This window comes from Ptychodera flava, chromosome 13 (assembly GCF_041260155.1).
Source record: "Ptychodera flava strain L36383 chromosome 13, AS_Pfla_20210202, whole genome shotgun sequence".
In the NCBI taxonomy this organism is placed as follows: Eukaryota; Metazoa; Hemichordata; class Enteropneusta; family Ptychoderidae; genus Ptychodera; species Ptychodera flava.
Window position 1 is genome coordinate 17940741 of NC_091940.1, and position 22344 is coordinate 17963084.

The 22344-nt window shown below is 38.1% G+C and overlaps 2 protein-coding genes and 1 long non-coding RNA gene across 3 annotated transcripts; 1 reads left to right on the forward strand and 2 right to left on the reverse strand.

Annotated features, from left to right (window-relative positions):
- Nucleotides 1-943: 943 nt before the first annotated feature.
- On the reverse strand, nucleotides 944-4026 carry LOC139147649 (acid phosphatase type 7-like). The gene is made up of 2 exons (XM_070718798.1): nucleotides 2884-4026; nucleotides 944-1945 (listed from the first exon to the last, which is right to left on the reverse strand). The coding sequence occupies exons 1-2, from the start codon at nucleotides 3773-3775 to the stop codon at nucleotides 1755-1757; spliced, it is 1083 nt and encodes a 360-aa protein (XP_070574899.1). The 5' UTR covers nucleotides 3776-4026; the 3' UTR covers nucleotides 944-1754.
- Nucleotides 4027-8577: 4551 nt separating this feature from the next.
- Nucleotides 8578-17583, reverse strand: LOC139147650 (uncharacterized). Its single transcript, XM_070718799.1, has 5 exons — nucleotides 17391-17583; nucleotides 17120-17224; nucleotides 11216-11304; nucleotides 10542-10709; nucleotides 8578-8971 (listed from the first exon to the last, which is right to left on the reverse strand). The coding sequence occupies exons 1-4, from the start codon at nucleotides 17581-17583 to the stop codon at nucleotides 10692-10694; spliced, it is 405 nt and encodes a 134-aa protein (XP_070574900.1). The 3' UTR covers nucleotides 8578-8971; nucleotides 10542-10691.
- Nucleotides 15673-18417, forward strand: LOC139147651 (uncharacterized). Its single transcript, XR_011555771.1, has 2 exons — nucleotides 15673-15891; nucleotides 17131-18417. It is a non-coding gene; the product is annotated as an uncharacterized lncRNA (long non-coding RNA).
- The last annotated feature ends 3927 nt before the right edge of the window (nucleotides 18418-22344 follow it).

Consider the following 22344-nt stretch of genomic DNA (forward strand, 5'->3'; position numbering starts at 1 on the left):
CCCAGAATCACCAATCATTGCTTACAAGAGAAACAAAAACCTAAAAGACACACTAGTCAAACAAAATTTACAGAAGTAAAGAAACAAAAAACAAACAAACCAGACCACCAAACGGACTCACAATGAGACCCAAACATTGATATTCTTGCCTCGCAATTCGAAGAGCAAGACCACTAAAATACATTAAAAACAAACACAAACTAACGAAAGAATCTACATTGCGACTGATGAGAAACCACACTCGGGTTTCGAAACGCAAGCGTCAAAGGGCCACTCATCAACTTTGTAACACCATAGGTCCGGCTGCGTCTCGCCATAAGCTTTCCCCACACAAACAAAACATTACCGTACACACTAATCCAAACTTCCCTACAAATATCCGAGGCGAAACAAACATTTTCATTAACACAAAAAATCGGATAAAAATGTAGGAACACATTTTTGAAACGAATCAAACACAAACTCGACACAAAATCAGGTGGGGAGCCTCTTTCACACTTTTTACAATCGCCATAAGCTTTCCCCACACAAACAAAACATTACCGTACACACTAGGGGCCTAATCCAAACTTCCCTACAAATATCCGAGGTGAAACAAACATTTTCATTAACACAAAAAATCTGATAAGAATATAGGAACACATTTTTGAAACGAATTAAACACAAACTCGACACAAAAACATTTTGGATAGTTAGGTGGGAGCCTCTCACACTTTTTACATTTTTCTTGAACGTGATCGCATTTCTCACATGTTACGGAAAACACGCTTGCACAAGCAGTCGCTATTGTTGTTTAATGACGTCATGAAATCACGCGTGATTTAAACTTTTCCCAGCCAATCTCCCGGGATTTGTTTTCAACGTCCAAAAAAAAGTTTAGGGTCGGTGGGTTTGAACTAGGGTAGGTCGGGTTACCGGAAACACACAATTTTTTTTTTTAGGCCTTAGTATCACAAGTCAGTGGCATCATTGTGTTGTGATCCGGCGCAGCTAACCAGTTTATCCATTTTTACACTCTCTGGTTCGAACAATTTTAAGGTTCCGGAGTTTCTTTCAGACTGTTCTACGGTGTTTGGAGCAAATCATGTGTGTAAGGACGCAAACTATTCTTAATTGCCCTACCGCTGTAAGATTTAAACAGCAATCCCTCCCGTCCATTAGTTTTCTCCTGTCCCCCTTTCCCCTCCAGGATAACACACGGTAACTCCCACCATTACAACAGCTCCCACTTGTCCTGGCTTGGTTTATATCTCCCTCTTTGCTATCCCTAAACAACATAATCCTTCTTCCGCCGCAGCCGTATTTTTCCATGCTGTTGACGGAGCGCTTATGACAAGCTACAACAACCGTGTCTGCACAAGGCCCTGATGCGAGGAAAGAAACTACTAACAAGGATAGAACTATCATGTTCACCTGTGATAAAGATTGACGGCCCTCTAGGCCTTAGACTGAAAGATTCATTCGCGTATGGGTCTCCGCCGAGTCCAGTGGTTTTGGGTAGAGAGCTGGTGGAGACCCGTGCACTACCGAATCTTTCAGCCTATCCGCCTTTGATGCGTAGAACAAAACTACTTGCTCAGCCGCTCACCAAGACACCGCTTTTGAATATTTTTTACGAAAACTGCTTTGTTGATTGCTTAGATCTGAACCCAGTGAAAGAAACTCTAAAGGGCGCCACCATCAAAGCTTTAAATTTTGATTTCTGCGCATTAGTATTGCCAAGTTTTCTGATCGATTGGTCCAAAATATTCCCTTTAAACCTTGTCCTTAGTGATGGTGAACCTGTCGAATACTTCATCGTTCTTGCTGAACAGATATTTGAAATCGAGAGCTGTGGCGTTGACTTCCATCAACATCCATCCATTATTCTCAGTGACCGCATTTTTAGCGCGCCAAGGAGCCATCGACTCCGGAACGAAAGTCGGGTCATTCAATTCAGGGTTTCCTGAAAGAGAACAGAGGTATAGAGCTGTTTACAGTGTTGCGTAGCATGATTAAAATCTTGCAAAAATTTAACACGCCTTACACGTTTAAAATCCCAAATTTCAACATGATTTTAAGGATAAGAATCGTCACAAACCTGTAAGAGCATGGTAACCTTAGAGCGAGGCGTATTTTGAAGATGCACTTCAGCCGAAATTCTGGGATATTATTTGTTAGTTTTCATTGCAAGGTCTAAGAAGTTAAGTGCAATGTTTAACTATCCCTGCTGATCGATCGATTTGTAGACTGGTTTGCTGAATTGTTCGTCGATCGATTGGTCTATCAATCGATTGGTTAATTGAATGGTTGTCAAATTATAAAATTTCTTTCTCAAATTATTGGTGTAAGATTTTGTTCGCAATCATGCAGTTTTCATTGTCATACAACAAAGATATCTCAGCACATCTTAGCCGGGACAAACTGAATATGATTTTTGATGTCACATTTATTACAGCATGTGTCTTTGGTATCTATATTGTACTTCGTTCGCAGTGGTCAATTCGGCAACTTTTAAAACATTCCTTATTATTCTGTACTCCAAATTTAAAGCTTTGTCAGTTATCAGTTATAACTGTTGATGTACTTCCTTGGGTCTTGTGATGTCTTGTGTATGAAATATGGCTTCTTGTTCTGCTCAAAAGTACTCGATAGAAGATGTATAAATGCCCGATGTTCTATTTGTCAACACCTGTGTATGTTTCATGCCAAAGTTTTTGTTGACAACCGGACTGGAATTCATTTGTCAACAATAGCATATTGTACACGATTCCTTGTGTATGTTGGCAAAGCAAATACATTCCATCCAGGGAGAGAACAAGACAATCTATTTGTTTTTATGGAACAAAGATAATGACAGTATGATCTATTGTCTCTTTTATATTATTGTTAATTTTCATTTACCTGCAGCTCCGTTGACGATGTAGACAGTTGCCGGTGGATTGTGGTAATTTTTGCTCATGACAGTCATGTTGTAAACTGGGTACGACCTCTCGTATTGATGATTGTGTCCCGCCATGTACACATCGACCTTGTACTTGTGGAAAAGACCTTCCATATTTGCTCTGTACCTGGGAGCTTCCACCGTGCACCGCGTCAACCATGTCAGTATGTCACTGCAGTACAGCGGGCGGTGGCCGTGCACGAAGATCCAAGGGACGTTCGCTCTGTTGGCGTCGGCTTTTCTCAGATCGTTCTCCAGCCACCGATGCTGCGCCGAGCCCGGGCTGAAATCATGCTCCGTTGACATGGAAACGAAATGGACGCCCATGTAGTCGAATGAGTAGTAGAAGGGGGACTCCGATTGGCTAGCGTTGTGGGGCATGTGGAACCAGTTCAAATAGGCGGCAAATTTGTACTGAGCTTCGTGGTTGCCAGGGCCGACCATGTAGGGCACGCGTGCTGAGAATGGTTCTATGATCGACATGTACTCGGTCCACACGAAAGAGTTGTTGTGTTGAACGAGGCTAAAATCATCGGCGTAGCTGATGTCACCGGCGTGGACGACTAACTGTACCTCTCCGCTCTGGACGAACCTCGTGATCGAGTCCACCGTACTCTGGCCAAACTGGATACCCATGTCAGCAATCAGGGCAATCTTTGGCCTGGGCTGGGGCCAAGGTCCGTCCTTCGGAAGACTCCGTGCTGGACCATCATCACCACGCCCCTTGGCGTCCAGCAGACCGCCTTGTCGCACTGTAAAACTATACAGAGAACTCCATCCACCAAGGTCAGGGTTACAGCATCTGTAATAAACCTCATCCCCATACTTGAAACCAATTTCCCAGAGATCCATTGTCACCTTATTCAACGTGGAATCAAAATCCCCCGCCGTGTAAGTGTACGCCTCGCCCGCTGTGATGGCCGTAAACCCGTCTGCTGTCTTACCGAAGGCACATATCGGAGGCTGCTTTTCTTGTCTAAATTCGCCAACATTGAGCCACGAGGCGAGGACCCTTGATCCTCCGGCAAGGGCCAAGTGGAGCGCCACAACGGGACTCTGATCAAATTTTCTGAAATCAGGTCAGTCTTTCCCCATATCACATCACCTTTGGTCGAAAATGCACACACTATCAGGAAAGTGCGACCGACTGCAGCATTGTCGATTTACGACTATGCATTCTCATGGATCCGCAAAAATATGTGCGTTTGAACTGACAGTGGCAAGAGGTTTTGTGATGTCGGTATGTTATTGATACTGTTCAAAGAGTAAAGGTACCTCAGATGAGGCAATGCACTTTGGGGTCAACATATATGTCCATGATAAGGCGTCAATGAATGATCCACTAGTCTGTGTTTATTGTGCATGGAAAGTTTCTGCATAGCTAGTGATGATGATGATGATGATGATGATGATGATGATGATGATGATGATGACGATGATGATGATGATGACGATGATGACGATGATGATAATGATGATGATGATGATGATGATGATGATGATGATGACAATGATGTTGATGATGATGATGATGATGATGATGATGTCATCAAATACGACGACGATGATGAAGGCGGCAACAATTAAAGAACAGGCGAGACTTAGGAGTGGGGCCGTTCGATGGGGGCCTTGGAAGATTGACTCTGAAGCAAATTTTTTTGTTTTTCCCCGCTTCACCTGGAATTATTTTTTCCAACCAATTAAATTCTGGCATCTTTTTTTTCATTTTTCCTCTCAGAGGATATTTTCGCGCGCATAAGCACTTCACTACTTAGTGTAAACATACGCAAAGAAATAAAAAATGCAGCTTCTGCATATGTACTAGTAAATGATAAGAAGTGCTTGGGATTTCTATTTCAAAATTTTATGTGATGCATTGTTTCATATTCAGGGTATGGCTTTTCATTTTGAAATGCAGCTTCTATATTTGAATATTAACATACATTTGTTGATAAGTCATGGTAAGCCTGGCACATCATTGTAAAGGACAACAATGGACGGGCTATGTTGGCAAGCTGACTTGAGTATTAAAGTATTTTCGGGTATAAGGATGAGATACTGTAACGGAAGCATAACAATTTTTAAAACTGAAAAACTGGGTACATGTAAAACAACAGCACAAGTGTGTGTTAAAATATTAATAAAATCAGCTGGAGCTCAATGAAATGAAATGAATTGAATTTAAATTGAATGTAATAAGTTCAGATGTTATGAAGATGTGACCTAAGGGTGACCCGAAAATGAAAGATGTTATAAAATGGGAAGCCCCGAAAATTTTAAGTAAAGACTTAAAGCAGCTGTTCGTGCATTATTTTTTACTTCATGTCTGCTGGCAATCTTTTTCATTTTGTCTGCCATCCTCGCTTGGATTTGCTTTTCAAAAGCAACCTTTCGGAATCTTTTTTTCCCTCGAAATCTTCCAAGCCCACAGGATAACAAATGGTTCACTCCTTATTTTGTATAAATAGGCTAATCGTTATTGCACTTATACATATACAGTATTGTGTGTGGATTTATATTTATCCGTGGTTTTGGTGTTAAAGTTACCAAAATCCTTTTCGTAATATCTCTCTCCCTCTCCCCCTGTCTGTCTGTCTGTCTGTCTGTCTGTCTGTCTGTCTGTCTGTCTCTCTCTCTCTCTCCCTCTCTCTCTCAGTTATTTTTGTTTATAATTATTTTGTAGAAATAATAAAAGATGCGGAAATGTGTATGTAGGTGACCAACATATGGTATAGATTAATTTAATCGACATGAAACTCCTTACTTTAATGATAACCATAATATCGGTTGAGAGACAAATATCGTTCCTCCGGTTTGGAATCATAATTTCAAGAATAAATTACATTCCACGTCAAAAATAAGTGAACACAGTAAAGATAAATTAAACAATGTCAAATTGTATTCTTAAAATTACCTGACCCAACAAAAGTTTCTTTAACGTTAAAGTTCGCATTACGTTTTTCAAATAATTTCTTAATGTCTTAATGATTGTCAGGATTAAAATTGGAAAGATAATACAAGTCGTAAACAGATTGAAATTTATACATCCCGTATTTCATAAAATATCTCTCTTGTGAAAGGGGAAGACGGAGGGTTTATTTTTCAAGAAAAGATTCAATTATATACGTTATTGTAGGGTGCATATTTATCTTGCTGCTGATGAGAAACATTATTAGCCCCCAACGCGAGATTGATGATATTCTCTTGTTTTATCCTTCCTTACAGTCGGATTGCCTTCAGCAGTATGGTTTAAAGGGTCACACTGGATACCCTAGCAATCAAGCACCCCTTTCAAATGTTTGACAAGTGTTTTCAAGTCAATGTGAAATCATGAGAGACTTCGAAAAAAATTAATGTAAAGAACTTTCACCCTTCGAGTATAACATCGGAAAAAATATAAATAAATTAACGTAAAAAGAATAAATATGACAGTAGACTAAAAATGACAAACATTGTAACCTATAATTTTCAGCTTGACTTTGTCAAAAGGGTGGGTTTCATATTACCAGGTCATCTCTTTCAAATTATGCTGATTATAAACATTTTCATGCATGTAGGCAGGGTCTAGTGAACCGAGAGAAATGTTCTACTTTTCTTCGAGTCGGAGTTCCACGTGATCCGAAATATGCGATTTTAAAATAGGTCCCCCTCAAAAGTCCTTTCAGAATTTTGTCATCGAACGCTGAATTTTCCACTTTCGATGAAGGGATGGGACTGGACTATCCCTTTAAATAAATCGTTCTTCTTACAACTTCCACAAACACTTCGGTAAAAGTCATTGCGTCGCAAACTATATATTTAAACACAGTACAAGCTGGTAAAATAATGCAATTTTACATATTCATGAAGGGACAGATGCAAAAGAGGTGAATTTCAAATAAATACTGTAATACGGTATATAAATTCAGTAAGGTTATGTAGGTATGCAAAAGTGGGGAAAGAAAACTATGCTTGATTCTAAGTACTTCCCTTCATGAGGGTGAAGTCGTGTGAAATGAGAAATATTGTGCCAGATTTTTACAATTCCTTGAGTCAAGGTCTTCGCAAAGTGTACAATATTACAAAAAATGTTCCATTCTACTAGCCATGTACAGAATCTAGGTCACAGAAACCTCGTAAATTTTAGTTTATTTTTTCTAGAACAATAAATGTTCAGTATCCCAACACTATTTTCTACACAACTTATAATTACAAAATTTCATCATGATGACGATTAATCCCTATTATCTGTGTTTTCAGTAACAAAAGGTGACCTAGTTTCAAACAGCCATCAAAATGTCACTATACCAAAAAGTATTAGCTCTTACAGCATATACGGTATATTCCGCTTCAACAGGAAGACATATCGTACAAGGCAAAAAGCATGACAGAGTTTGGAAACAGTCAAACCTGACTCGTTTAGTTCAACTTTATTACACGCGTACAACCTCATCATGAAGAATTGTCCTGTGATTGTTATATCCGCATTTTCCGCTATAAGAAAATTAATATTAATACATCATCATGGTTTCAAATAGCCGTCCTATTTTCACTAATGCAAAAAGTATGAACATATCCCTTACTGTATGTAAGATATATTCCGCTTCCGCAGGAAGACATACGATACAAGCATAGACAGTAGAGGGGGTGCCCCTCTGCAATCTACGGCACAAGCCAATAATAGAGAACAAAACTAGTTCATTGACAACAAGTCACATATGATGGACATTACAGTCACAAAACTTTTCAAAGGAGAAGTTTTCAAAGTAAAGGGAACGCTAGTGATTGGGAGATTATGGCGAATGAGGGCTGAAAACAAAACAACCTATACACTTAATCGGTCATATAACAGTATTTTAGATGGGAAATCTCTAAGGTGATTTTTCTTATTTACAGATAATTTACCAAATCACTTACGTTCCCTTTACTTTGAAAACTTTTCCTTTAAAAATTCGAGTAGAGCCAATATAAAGACTCGGGACGGCTATTAATTAAGATAAAAATCAGACCTATTTAACTACTGCTCTTCAACTACTGTAAATATGGGAGAAAGGTTTGACTGTTTTACCCGTGATTCGGTCCAACTATGTATTATCTTGGTCCTTAGAGCATTTGTACGACTCTTGCGTTATTATAGCCCACTTTTTATGTAGGATAATTCGAGTTTCATAGTTTTTTATGGGCAATTTTTATGTAAACTCTTCACTATACTTTATCAAATATCCATTTCTACCTGTTTTATCATATAAGTTGTATTTTCACTAGTCGTAAGGGAATCCATCGTTGTGATCATAAGAAGACAGTCCGCTCACTGCCGAAACATTGGTCCAATGAAAAAGATCTTTCAAGATGGGAACTCGATCGAGATCACTTTCATCCTCTAACATTAATGGCATCAGAGTACTCCGGCAGTTGATTAGGGTTACGGATGTGAGAAATTCGAATAAGTTAAATTGCTCTTCACAAATGCACAAAAATTAACACGATTGGAACTAATTTGGGATAATTGGATTTTCATATTTTTCAAATTTCTCAAAAGTGTTAGGTGCCCTATAGCTGAATATTGCAATATTATAAATTACTCATAAAAACAAGTGTGTAGCGTAAAAAGAAAAGTAGATGAGGTTACATTTGCAGACTAAATCGGCATTACTTCACCATCCAAATATCCCGAATTAGTTTCAATCGTTTTATTATCTTACTGTAGTCTTTTGGACAAAAGGTCAATGAGTGTTAAATTTACAAGTCCGAATTTCACGATTCGCCATACTTAGAAATTAAACACGAATTTCATTGCTCTGTTATCACATGACAGAGTGAAAGTTGTATGCGTGAATAAAGTTCATCATTGGAAAAAACAAGACGGTGTCTGAATAATTCGACAGTGTTAACCTTTCCGTCTGTAGAGATCGTTACATATCAACAACGTCATTATTCTTCAACCTGCTCTCCAGCCTCGAAATCATGATCTCCCGGTGTTTCAGAGTGTGGGTTGTGTGTCTTGCATAATAGGTTTTGCATCCTTCTCTTCCTGATTAGTTAGGGGGATTTTTGTGTAATCCGTCCCATCTTCACAGTAAATAGAAAATAACAATAAAAACCATCATTATAATGGTTATTATTATTATTATTATTATTATTATTATTATTATTATTAGTAGTAGTAGTGTAGTAGTAGTAGTAGTAGTAGTAGCAGTAGTAGTAGTAGTAATAGTAGTAGTAGTAGTAGTAGTAGTAGTAGTAGTAGTAGTAGTAGTAATTTGCTTTCCCAAAAAATAATGTTACTTTGACATACCGCACCAGACACCTATTCGCAAAGCGGTTGTATAGTTGATGTCGATTAAAACTGAGAAAGCTGACCTCAATTTAATGAAAATATTTACATGGTTTGTATCTGATAAAATCACATTGATCGATAAAAAAGGTGAAAAGCAACATAGTTTGTAAAAGTCAGGTATAAAGTAAAATAATGGATCAGTAGTGTAATAGAAAAATCGTAAAATTGATATACACTAAGTTTTACTCTTGGAAAACATTTCTAGGTCATGCACAAATGATTATTTCACCTGTACCTGAAATGAAATGCCCCGTCAACTTGAAAAAATATTGCATGAGGAATAGAATGTCATTCAAACACGATTGGAACTAATTTGGGATTATTGGATGGTGAAGTAATGTCGATTTAATCTACAAATGTAATCTCATCTGCTTTTGTTCTTATATTACACACTTGTTTTATGAGTAATTTACAATATTGCAACATTCAGCTATACGGCACCTAGCACTTTCGAGAAATTTGAAATGTATGAAAATCCAATGATCCCAAATTAGTTCTCATCGTGTTTTCAAATAAAGTAGCCCTCTCCAGCTCTTAATTATTTCTGGACCCTAACCACCCCGGCATTGCTTGTCTTAAATAATAGGCTCTACCTATGATCTCACGTAAAAGAAACACAATAATTGGTTCTGAACAAGAATATGCAAAAAGGACGTAGACTTCCACTGATGTTGTTATCATTGGGGGGGGGGGGATGTACAGACTACTTCTGAATCACATGGTACACGGTCATATAAAGTGCACTTTCCCTTATTTCATTGAAAGAGATTCCAAAAATTGTCAAGGTACAAAGTAAGACATCGTTTAGCATGTGGCAAAAAACTAATGGTTTATGTTATAACGTAGACTAGGTTGCATTTTGCAAGATTACAGGCGTACTTGTGGTGCTACATGTATATTTACATTCACAGTTTATAGCTTGCTGATTTGCTTTCCACTGATACCGAACTTATCATAATAATGAATAAAGTATAAGAGCAAAATTAATAAAGTTTTTTAACGAAAAATAAATAAACACCTTGTATAATGGACTCAGCCCTGTAGAGTTTCGAAATATAACTAATTTCATTTCTGTTCAATAAATGTTAACGGCATATTGCCCTAAACCTACCTACCTCATATCAACCTAAATGCAATGCACGTACGCACATAATTATATTATACATCATTTTGCTATCTTGTAATGTATTTTTCGACAAGATAAACAAACTCTGCAACCTTTCCTCTTTATTTCCCATACATCCCCGTACCCCTTTCTCCGACAGTTCATGTGACCTTCATCCGAAATATTAAAGTTATTACCTTGTTTTTGGCGTTGTTGTTGCCCTTTACCGCCCGCTGTATCGTTTGTATCATTCAGCCGTTTTCTCTTCCTTATTTTCTTTCTTCTGCAAACACACGAAATACCAACGAGCGACGCTAAGAATGCCAGTGCTATTCCTAAACTGGTTTCTACAATAATGCCATACCCTATTTTAAATAGAAATTGGTTTAGAAGCATCAGTTACACGATTAAGGTACGAAATGGTAATTTTTACCATGCATCGAGGTTGTCAGCTGTTGATCATCATTTGTTGGGTAAAATGGAAAGTTTCAGAAGCTTGCAAAGTCTTGATTATCAGTTTGTGGTTTCTATAAGCAAGACAAACGTTGATAATGGGCTCGTCTTTAAAACCGTAGTTTTTACCACTGCTTCTCAGCATAGTTTATTTTTGGAAAACTTGTCCGAAAGTTTCTCTCTTACATCTTCAGGGCACACATCCTACATCCGATTCATTGGATCGCTTATAAACAACGGACGTGTACTTTTCTTCTTTCTTGCTTATGTGATTAGCGTACTGACACAACATCAAAATGTTCACAAACCGAAAACAAGGGACCTACAAGCTTTGTCGGTGACCTGCGAATTGTGTTCTTTAGGTGGCGTTTAAACAAAGGGCGATGTTTGATTTCTAAGGTATCTTTCTTTCGTGTACCTTCTGTTTCAAGATTCTTTGCCGGCAATGTCGGAGTGTAGGTTTTCCTAGTGGCGTCGTTGTTTCCGGTACAATTAGTTTCTTGTTGTCTGTAAGGAACAAAATAAAACAGATGATAAGTGAATATAGTGTGGAATAATTGTATCAACGATAACCTTCGACCACTGCTTGCATTTTGATTATAACTCTGTGGCTATTCAATGCACCTATACAAAGCTTTCATGCCATTTATCAGACATTAAATAGAAGAGGTGAATAGGTTGCTGCGATATCTATCTGACACGAACACCTGAGGGCCAGAGTGTTCGATTAGACCTCAGTGAAATACCTTTTACTGCACCTCGTTGCTCAAACGTTGCCTCGATACTATTATTTTAGCTTCCTATGGGATGTGGTTTTCGGTCGACTTTCAGCGGATTTCTGTTTTGGACTTTATCCCGTTGCTTTCAACTGGTACAGAAATTTGGTTTTCACAGAATTCTTGGTAATCTTTGCCACATACTGTACAGTAGAGCAGATTTGCTATTCGTATTTTTTTTCGCACGATCTTTGGTCCAACATTTTGGTTTGGCATTTAATTATTACATGTACAGTACATAAATACTAAAAGATCATCAAAACAGCAGCTCCTGCCCGATAATGTGATATCGTAAGCTACTGATCAGTATCATTAATCATTATAATGATTATAAGGAGAGCGGCGAAGAAGAAGATGAAGAGAGGGAGGAGATGGAGGAAACAGAAGGGAGAAAGGACTGTGATGATTAATAGGACATTGGTGACAGTGACGACTGTAGCAGCAGTTCGACGCTGCTGAAAGTGATGGCGGTGGTGGGTTATGGTTGCTATACTTAGAGAGACTGATTTTGTAAATTCAACTCACTATTTTTAGAAGTAGCAGCAGCACAGAGACTAGTTTCTTTCCTCATGTTTCATTTTGTTCACTTGGTCAACATTGCGAAAGATAGAAGTGTAAATGAAAAAGGACCCCTTTCAGTAATTTTTCCTATCTTTCGCAATGTTGACCAACCGATAAAATCCCTGATAAGTCCACGGATTAGCATAATAGTTGTGTTGACTTATTAATTACAAGATGTGTATATGAGAGAATAAACGTCCTTGTAATGGGGTGTAAGATAAATAAAAAGTCAAAAGGCTAGGTTAGGTTATACAATCATTTATTTTATTTACTCCGATCAGTCAGAGCATGAAGAAAAGGAGAGGAACGGATGGAGAAAACTGTGAGAAAAAATTAATGATAACTCAATGCGTCTGGGCCGCCTGTGGCCGGACGCTTTACTACACAATTAATTCTGAAAAATATTGTCTGGCCAATGCCCCTCGACCCTATTTGCTTTGCTGTCCAATTTAGAATAGTTTCACACTATTTCTGTAATTTGTAAAGAAGTGTATTTGTTCTATGTGGACTTTACCTTGTTTTTAATCGGGAACTGATTTACTACGTTCAGACAGAAAAAATTGGAAACGTTTCTGTGACACTATTAGTGATTTGCAAACACAAGGGATTAATTGTTTGAGTCCGCTTGTGTCCACACACACACACACACAAATTAAGTCTTTGTTTTGGTCCGTCTCAAGTTCAAAAGGTGTATATGGCCAAGCATACAGCATTGTGACATAATGGCTGACATGAACGATGTAGTCCTGTCGCTCCGCCTGTTGTTGTCAACAACTTCTCTGTACTTCAGTTTTAGTGCCTTTATCTTGCGGTGGCAATGATCAGCTATCTCTTTTGTAGAGCCCTTTCGGCAATTTTTTTGTAAACGAGGCTGTCTCTACAGGTTCCATTCAGCATTCTCTGCTCTGTATACTTTCGTCTGCCCAGACTGAGATAAGCAGACTGATCTGATCCTCGGACCAATTATTGCCACGAGATGTAGTGCTCTGTTTGGCAGCCATGACGAAAGGAAATTTAATGTTGCACAGTAAGTGAGGTTACCCACAATTCTCCATGATCTGTACACACGGAGATCACTCTCTGAACTGAAGCAATTTTTTCTGTACACAAAACAACTCGGTCCATATTTCAAAATTTTGGCAACATAGTTCTGATAATCATAATTTTCTGATTTCACATCGTGAATAATGAGAAGATCAACCCCTTTTCCGCGGAGGAGAACGCAATTTTGTAATTTTGTCGACATAGATTTTTGGCAGTCATACACAATATTTCAAGGAAGCTAAGGGAATAAGTTGCATCTGTGTTGGCAAAAGAAAGGTATTGATTTTTTTTAATGTTCGTAACAAAGGAACTTTGCATGTCTAACAGTGGCATGATGAGACCATCTTAGTTGCTGATAACTTTATCTTGACAAGTGTGCAATTTTTAGCACCTCCAAACATCGACTTCTCATTCAATTTACTCTTGAATGTTAAACATAATCGATTTTGGAACACACATTTTTAACAAATAATCCTGAACTTAAATTGTAAGTTAAAATTGTTAAGAAACTGATAAAATTGAAAAAGCCTTTAGCAAAAAATGTCTGAGTGAACAATAGTCTGGTTCCCTGACCCATTTGCCCGGTAGAGGGCGTGGGGAAATATAGGGTCAGGTACCGGCTAATGTAAACATGGACACTATTGGTTAAAATAAAACAAGCTGTGATTGGATGAAAGTAACACTTGTCACTTTTTCTCATGTTTCTTGGGTTTCGCACTTTCAGGCTCACTTGACACCAACTTCTTGTTTGTACCACAAAGCCGTGGAGGTAGAAAGAAAGACTTTCTACCTCCATGATTTAGCCACTGTGATTTAGCACACCTCTTGATACTTTTAGAACGTCGACATGATGCCTTGCATTTTTCACGAAATTCGGACACCATTCTATCCATCAAAATCAATCGTCGTTCACAGTTCCAACAAGTTTGCTTTCAATTAGCTGTGATATCGCAGCGGTACTTGTGGCGTGTATCGAACGTGCTAGGGTCATTGGGGTCACGCCACAGTCGGCGATGACCTCAATGACCCTAGTGCGTTCGATACACGCCACAAGTACTGCTGCGCACAGCCAGCCTTCAATCACCTCTATTTCCCCGTACTTCTGGATAAATCCTTTCAGTTTATGTTTCCCGTCTCGTGTGCCAATGTTTTTGGTTCGGATACCAGTGTTCGAAAATAATTCTGATCCAGTCGAATTTGACCGGCGTTTTCATTGTAGTAAGCCATATTTGTTGTAGTATGTTGTGTCAGGTGACTAACCTCCGCCATCTTGAACAAAATTCTGTTCAAGATGGCTACCCGGTACCTGACCCTATATTTCCCCACGCCCTCTACCGGGGAAATGGGTCAGGGAACCAAAGTGAACAAATCAAGGGGAATTGTGGGTAGCCTCACTTACTGTGTGTTGGTTGTTGTTTGTTATATGTTACAAATACCTGTCGCGCGAGGGCATTTAAGACAGCTCTGAAGCGGCTCGATCCGTCCACACGGCAAGTTGCGGACGGAGTTAAATCCCTACACCGGCTCAGGTCTAGTCGGCTAAACCGTCTCAAATTTGAAACGTTTCAGAACCACTTGGGAGTGTCGATACGTGTCCATACGTAACTTTTTATGCCAGTATTGGACCAGAGCCGTTTCACGGGCGTTTCAATGACCTATGTGTGAACGGCACAAATAATTAACTATTGTAAAAGCTTTCGTGCTGCCTAAAAATAACACTTGTGATCGTTTACAAGTATGTTCTCACCGATAAAGTCAACAACCGTTGAAACTTACTGGTTTATTAGTGGCGAGTGTTGTCTTTGTGAATTCCATTAACTCTACAACATATTAAGAGGAGAAGGAACATATAAAAGGTAACTTGGAGTTTCTAGACAAATGCACAATTACACTTAATTTGAAATGGCATCAAAGGATATTTCATCCAAAGTTATTTTCGCGCCTATTTTACTTAATAAGGGTGATTGTGTTAGGACTTTTCTTGTTCCAATTCCAGCCTTTTCGACGAATACACGGGGGCGCTCTAAGCTTCGAGATAGGACGCCCGTTTGTACAAAGCTGGGTGGGGCCACTTCTCTCAGACAAATAAAAAACGCAGTTTTCAAATTAAACGCTCATTCTCTAAAGCACTGCGGAGAAAAAGAGTGTAACCCCGGTGGGTCAAATCACGTGACTTACTTCGTAAACGGGGTTACTTGCGTGTGAAATATTTTAGGCTTTTCTTATTCTCCATTCCGCATTATGGTGACGTAATGTTTGAAAAAGTGTCGTTCGTAAACTGAAGTTTGAAGAGGGACACGTTCTAAAGGTCAGTGGCTTGAGCCTTCGAGGTAAAAAAATGTTTGAATGGCGGCCCGTTGTCAATGTGTATCTGTCAGATACATAAGCACATGAGTTCTGTTATTAATTGGAGGTTAAAAGGGCAATCGAAGGTTGCAGACCTCTAGGGTGACAATTAGCATATTTGACAGAAAAAAATATCCAGTCACAATGTGTCGATGGACTGTGAAGCGAGCGAAGCTAATTTTCACCCCACAAGTCTTATATCGACAACCTAATACCCGAGCGCACCGTTTAATTTATTATACAAGAGGGGACAATAAGGTTATTTTCGACGTCACGGTGAAGCTGGGACGAGGGTTCAGCAGCCTCAGCACAAAATTTAACGTCGGTAGAGCCACGCGCGTGTGCACAGTTGATTCTATTCAATAAGGTAACGGAACGCATCTGCGATTAGATGTGCATTTGGTGTTTTGGTGTTTGGTTAATTAGTTTTTATGTTTTATACTTCACATAATCTGCTCAGGAAACGAAAATGTTACATGCAAAGATTAACTCCTATACTATGTAATATACTGTAGAGTAAAACAGGTGAAGTCATGAACGACTCCTTACTACTATTTTCAAGCAATCTTCGGGCGAATAACAATTCACATTGTGTTCTCAGTACAGTTGTAGAAGAGTATCTTGTAATACTTGTGGAGGGGCCGTGGTTCAGCCCGTAATCCCTTTCTCTGACGATACAGATTGCAGCTTAAATGGACAAAGTCGGCCATTTTTTCATGAATTTTGTTTGATACGAGATACCATTTATATTGTTTGACATCATTGTTAAAAGATAGTGAATGAATGGGTGACCATACGTGTATTCGACCTAGGTTTTAGACAAGATACACGAAAATCGTCGCGAAAATGAATTAATGGTCATGACCATAATTCAGTTTCGCGATGGTTTTACTTAATTTGTCTAAAACCAGGGTCGCATATATGCATGGTCACCCATTCATTCAGTATCTTTCAACTTGTCAAACAATATAGATAGTATTTTGTATCAAACAAAATTCATGACAAAATGGCAGACTTTGAAAGTACTCGTTTACGACAACTATTATACTTTTTTTATTTAAATGTATATTTATTTCGTCTTTCATAAGTCTTGACATTTCATAATGACATAATTACATTCTTTGAAAAATACTAAGTAGAATATCAATTTTTTGAGCTTGCGCTCTCAGATACAGCTCATTTCTTAACATCATTATTGAAGAAAAAGTTCTGTGAATATTACTGACATGATACTTATAAATAGACCATTTTGCAACCAAAATAATAAGATTTACAATTTTTTCAATTTTCTTTGTTTTCAAAGTTATTCCTCCTATAACAGTTTCAAACTTTAGAGTAACCCTACTTTCTACAACATCACTTACTATATTTTCTGTCATCTCCCAAATATTTCTGGCCACAATACAATCCCAAAATCTGTGTCTTAGTGTATCTACTTCACGACAATACGTACACAATGGAGCTTCAATTTTTTTCCATTGAAATAATCTGAGATTTGTTGGTACTCGTCGTATGGTAAATTTCCAGTGAAAGCTATGTAACTTTGTCTCTGGTGTGACTTTTTCGCTAATATTATACTTTACGTATTTACATACCTTCATTACAGTACTTCTGACATTCATCCTCCGGTTTCGTACAAACCTTACAGGGATGGCAAGCTCCCAGTCTACGAAACTGCCCTTCGTCGCACTGTTCGTCGTCTAGAAGAACAAAGGTCGAACAGTTATCCACTAGCAGTACCACTAACACAAACAGGAATCAAATAAGTTAAGTAAAATGTGTCTGTGACAGATAATTTGGCCTTTTTCAGCCACATGGCTCGTACACCTCACAAATTATAAACTATACAGTAAAGAGTGGGCTTACTACAGTAGCTTCGGCATCCGTTGTTTATCTTTGTACACACCGAACATGGATGACAATGATTCAAGCGGGGAAATTGGTCCTTGTCACACTTCACAGATTCGACAACCTTCACAGAGGAGAAAACTAAACTTCCAACAAAGAAAAATACAACAATGGAACGAACAAGTTTCTTAGAAACGCAGGCACTATGCATAGTGGACTACAAGCAGATTAACAACCAAAGAGTCCGATTGAAACCGAAAATAAAATCTCGAAAAAGTTTCCAGAGGTGGTGCTTTACAATCAGACCGACATGGAAGTTTGCCATAGGCAATCATATAAAGAAGTGGTCAAGACGGCTCTTCATTTTCATATATACTCGCGCTCTGGCCTGTGGTGGCAAGTCTGACATGGTATAGGCAATTGATCACTTCCTGTTCATTGTTCTTATTTTGCCGTTACTTCATTGTGTCTCATGGTGACTTGCAAAATTAAACTTGTGTTTGCTCTTGAACAGGATTTTGTATGGAAACTGTCCCTCCACATATTGGAAACCAATCAAGGCATTTACTTACTAGGTCGGTCGGCGTTCCATGTAGTGATAAAAAGCTATCCAAACGCGTATAAGAGCATGGGGAAGAAGCGATAGAGAGTAGCTCTTATACTACCATGGTTTGACAAGCAAGCTATAAATATATCAGATGGGATGTTTATTCGAATTCATAACCTTAGCCAACAGTAGCGTCAATGAGAAGGCGGGGCTAGCACAAGTAGCCTACTCAAAGTTGCGGAGTGAAATACCTGGTCGGTCAAGAGGCAATAGTGTCCGTTCATTAACCTGCCATTTACGAGGCAGGTTGCTAGTAGGTAACTCTCAGTGTAAACAATGGCTGCCTCTCTCTGCTCCGTACGACGATCGAAATTGGGTACGAGAGAAAATTTTTGATCGGTAACAATTGTAAAACACATTTGTTGTTCCTGTGAGACTATGTTTGAGATCCTGTATCTTTTCTAATGGAGTTCATTTATAAAATTCTGGGCATGGGTATATGATTAGTCGGTTACGACCCAACATCGTGTCATTTTTGCTGCGCCAGACAGGAGACGATAATATAATTTCAGAATGTCTTCATTGACAAATTGCGCAGTGTTTATGAGGGAATCAATGAAAAAGAAAGATATTTTTCTGAAGGATAACTTTAAACCACAGTGTCCTCCTATGGTATTTATTGGGCTCATGGATATCGATAAGGCGACATTTGTCCTCTGATGGCAGTTGGTCTTTGGACCTACTAATGCAGTTGTTTTTATATCAATGAAGACATTTGAAATTATAGTGTTCTATCTTGGCAAGTAAGTATTGTGGATTCAGGGCTTACTGATACGAATCTCGTTGTTTTCAATCAGCGACGTTTACCGTTATCACAAAGTGATCTAGCAAAATGATGTTTTCAAACAATGACCATATACACTAATGCTTCCAAAGTCCTCCAAACACTGAGCTACTGAATTGAATATACCTTGGTATTGCAGATACGCTCGTGTGTCGCCTGGTACCGCCTGTTACCATTATCATCTCTATCGATCGACTCACGAAGAGGTGACCGAGTAACCCGTGCTTCATAAAAAACAGCACGGGTGCTACAGCAGTAAACCTGGTTACTTGGTTACTTGTACTTTTGAAAACGTTATGAATCTTTATATTGTGTTGGGGAAATATACACAAAAGCTCTCAATTTGCTGACCGATTGGTCTTCATGGTTAACGTAATCGCCCGATTTTATTACAACTCACGATATGTGTATCAATTTAAGAAGATGGTTTAGTAAAAATACTTAATTAATGAGGTATCATGGAATATTAAGAAATACAGGGTCATATTTATAGGTTATACCCAATATCGCCTGTTGCATGAGTGCCATTTGTGCTGCGACAGACACGAGATGAAGTCGAGCGTCTGAAACAGCACAAATAACACTACATTGGGTGGTTATCGATTTACAATATACCTATCAGCCACAATTTTACAAATGAACACCATAAGAAAGGAAAACCTGGACTCAAAAGTAGTCGCAGGGGCGGAACCTAAAGTAATTAGGGACAGGACATAAATTTCAGGGGGGTGGGCCGGTGTTTTTCGAAACACCGCTGCGTCAAAAATAGTGACCCTTCAAAAGTTCATGCACAAAAATTAGTGACCCCCCTTATCCGTGCATGAAAATAAGTGACCCTCCCCTGTTACTCAATACCCCCCAACAAACCCGCAATGTGTTCAAGACCCCCTTCTGACTTGCTATACTTTTTAAGTCGCCCTCCCGAAAGGAAGGCAGAATGTGGCCGATATAACGCGTTGTCCAAAAAATATCAAATCATATGTGTGTGATAATTCATGTAAATGTACTTTGCTTGAAGTGGCAGGTAAAAAGTGCATGCCTGTACAAAAAATGTAAATTTTTAGATTTCATCGATAATGTTGATTCACTATACATGGTAGTCGACTATAAGAAAACTACGAACGTGTATTTTCCAGTATAAAACTAGCAATATCTGTTCATCTATAGATGTTTAATAACTGATATAGATATACCTGTTTACAAGTGCACATGTGAATAAGATATTTGATGTTGGAATTTCGCTCAAAATGTTGATCCACTATACATGGGAGTCTATGACAAAACTGTAAAAAAAAATTTCAGAATTAAAAATATGCACTATTTGTGCATATATGGACCCTGAATAATTGACATAATTGTGCTTGATTAGAAGAGGGTGGTAACATGTGCATCTGTGTACAATAACTTTGTTTTTGGAATTTCGCATAAAATGTTGATCCACTATACATTGTAGTCTATGATGAAACTATGAATAATTTTTTTAAATACAAAACTTGGCAAATCTGTGTATTTATGTATGCTTGATTATTGATATTTATGTTCTTGATTAGACTAGAGTGGTTACAAGTCCATGTGTGTGCAAGAAATTTGATTTTGGAATTTCACCGAAATGTTGATTCACTATACATGACAGTCTATGATGAAACCCTATGAATAATTTTTTTCAAATACAAAAATAGGAAAATCTGTGCATTTATGTACACTCAATTATTGGTACTAATGTTCATGATTAGACTAGAGTGGTTTCAAGTCCATGTGTGTGCAAGAAATTTGATTTTGCATATCACTGAAATGTCCATTTACTATGGCAGTCTATGATGAAACTATGAATAATTTTTTCCAATACAAAACTAGGTAAATCTGTGCATTTATGTACACTTGATTATTGGTATTAATGTTCATGATTAGACTAGAGTGGTTTCAAGTCAATGGGTGTGCAAGAAATTTGATTTTGGAATTTCACCAAAATGTTGATTCACTATACATGGCAGTCTATGATGAAACTATGAATAATTTTTTTCAATACAAAACTAGGTAAACCTGTGCATTTATGTACACCTAATTATTAGTATTAATGTTCATGATTAGACTAGAATGGTTTCAAGTCAATGGTTGTGCAAGAAATTTGATTTTGGAATTTCACCGAAATGTTGATTCACTGTACTTTATAGGTTATGAGGAAACTACAAATAACTTATAGGTTATCTGATCCTAAATTGTTATTCAAAAGTTGTTTGACCTGAAGCTTCCAGTTGTTATTGATGACACTATGCACTATTCTGAATAGTTTGTATTCTGTCAATGTCCCCAAAAAATAAAAAATGTAAATTATTGTTTACAATACAAATGAGGGAATCAATGAAAAGAAAGATATTTTTCTTGAAGGATAACTTTAAAACCACAGTGTCCTCCTATGGTATTTATTGGGCTCATGGATATCGATAAGGCGACATTTGTCCTCTGCTGGCAGTTGGTCTTTGGACCTACTAATGCAGTTGTTTTTATATCAATGAAGACATTCTGAAATTATAGTGTTCTATCGTGGCAAGTAATCATTGTGGATTCAGGGCTTACTGATACGAATCTCGTTGTTTTCAATCAGCGACGTTTACCGTTATCACAAAGTGATCTAGCAAAATCATGTTTCCAAACAGTGACCATATACACTAATGCTTCCAAAGTCCTCCAAACACTGAGCTACTGAATTGAATATACCTTGGTATTGCAGATACGCTCGTGTGTCGCCTGGTACCGCCTGTTACCATTATCATCTCTCTGATAAACGTATCGATCGACTCACGAAGAGGTGACCGAGCGACCCGTGCTTCATAAAAAACACCACGGGTGCTACAGCAGTAAACCTGGTTACTTGTACTTTTGAAAACGTTATGAATCTTTATATTGTGTTGGGGAAATATACACAAAAGCTCTCAATTTGCTGACCGATTGTGATCTTCATGGTTAACGTAATCGCCCGATTTATTACAACTCACAATATGTGTATCAATTTAAGAAGATGGTTTAGTAAAAATACTTAATTAATGAGGTTCCATGGAATATTAAGAAATACAGGGTCATATTTATAGGTTAATACCCAATATCGCCTGTTCCAGAGTCGTATCAGCATGAGTGCCATTTGTGCTGCGACAGACACGAGATAATAATTAATAATGATAATTAATAATAATAATTATTATAATTTAGTAATAGTAATAATTTTGAATTTGTCTCACTGACAAGAATCTCGCGGTTTTCGAATTCAATGAGCAGTGTTTTACCGTTATCACAAATTAATCTAGCATGCAAAACGATGTTTAAACAATGGACATACACAGTAATGCTTCCAAATTACTCCGAGCACTGAACTTCTAAACGAATACTTAGGTTTTGCAGATGCGCTCGTGTGTCGCCTGGTACCGCCTGTTACCATTATCATCTCTCTGATAAACATATCGATCGGCTCACGAAGAGGTGACCGAGCAACTCGTGCTTCATAAATACATCACGGGAGCTACCGCAGTAAACCTTGTTACTTGCTTTTGAAAATGTTTGAATCTTTATGTTTTGAGGGAAATATACCA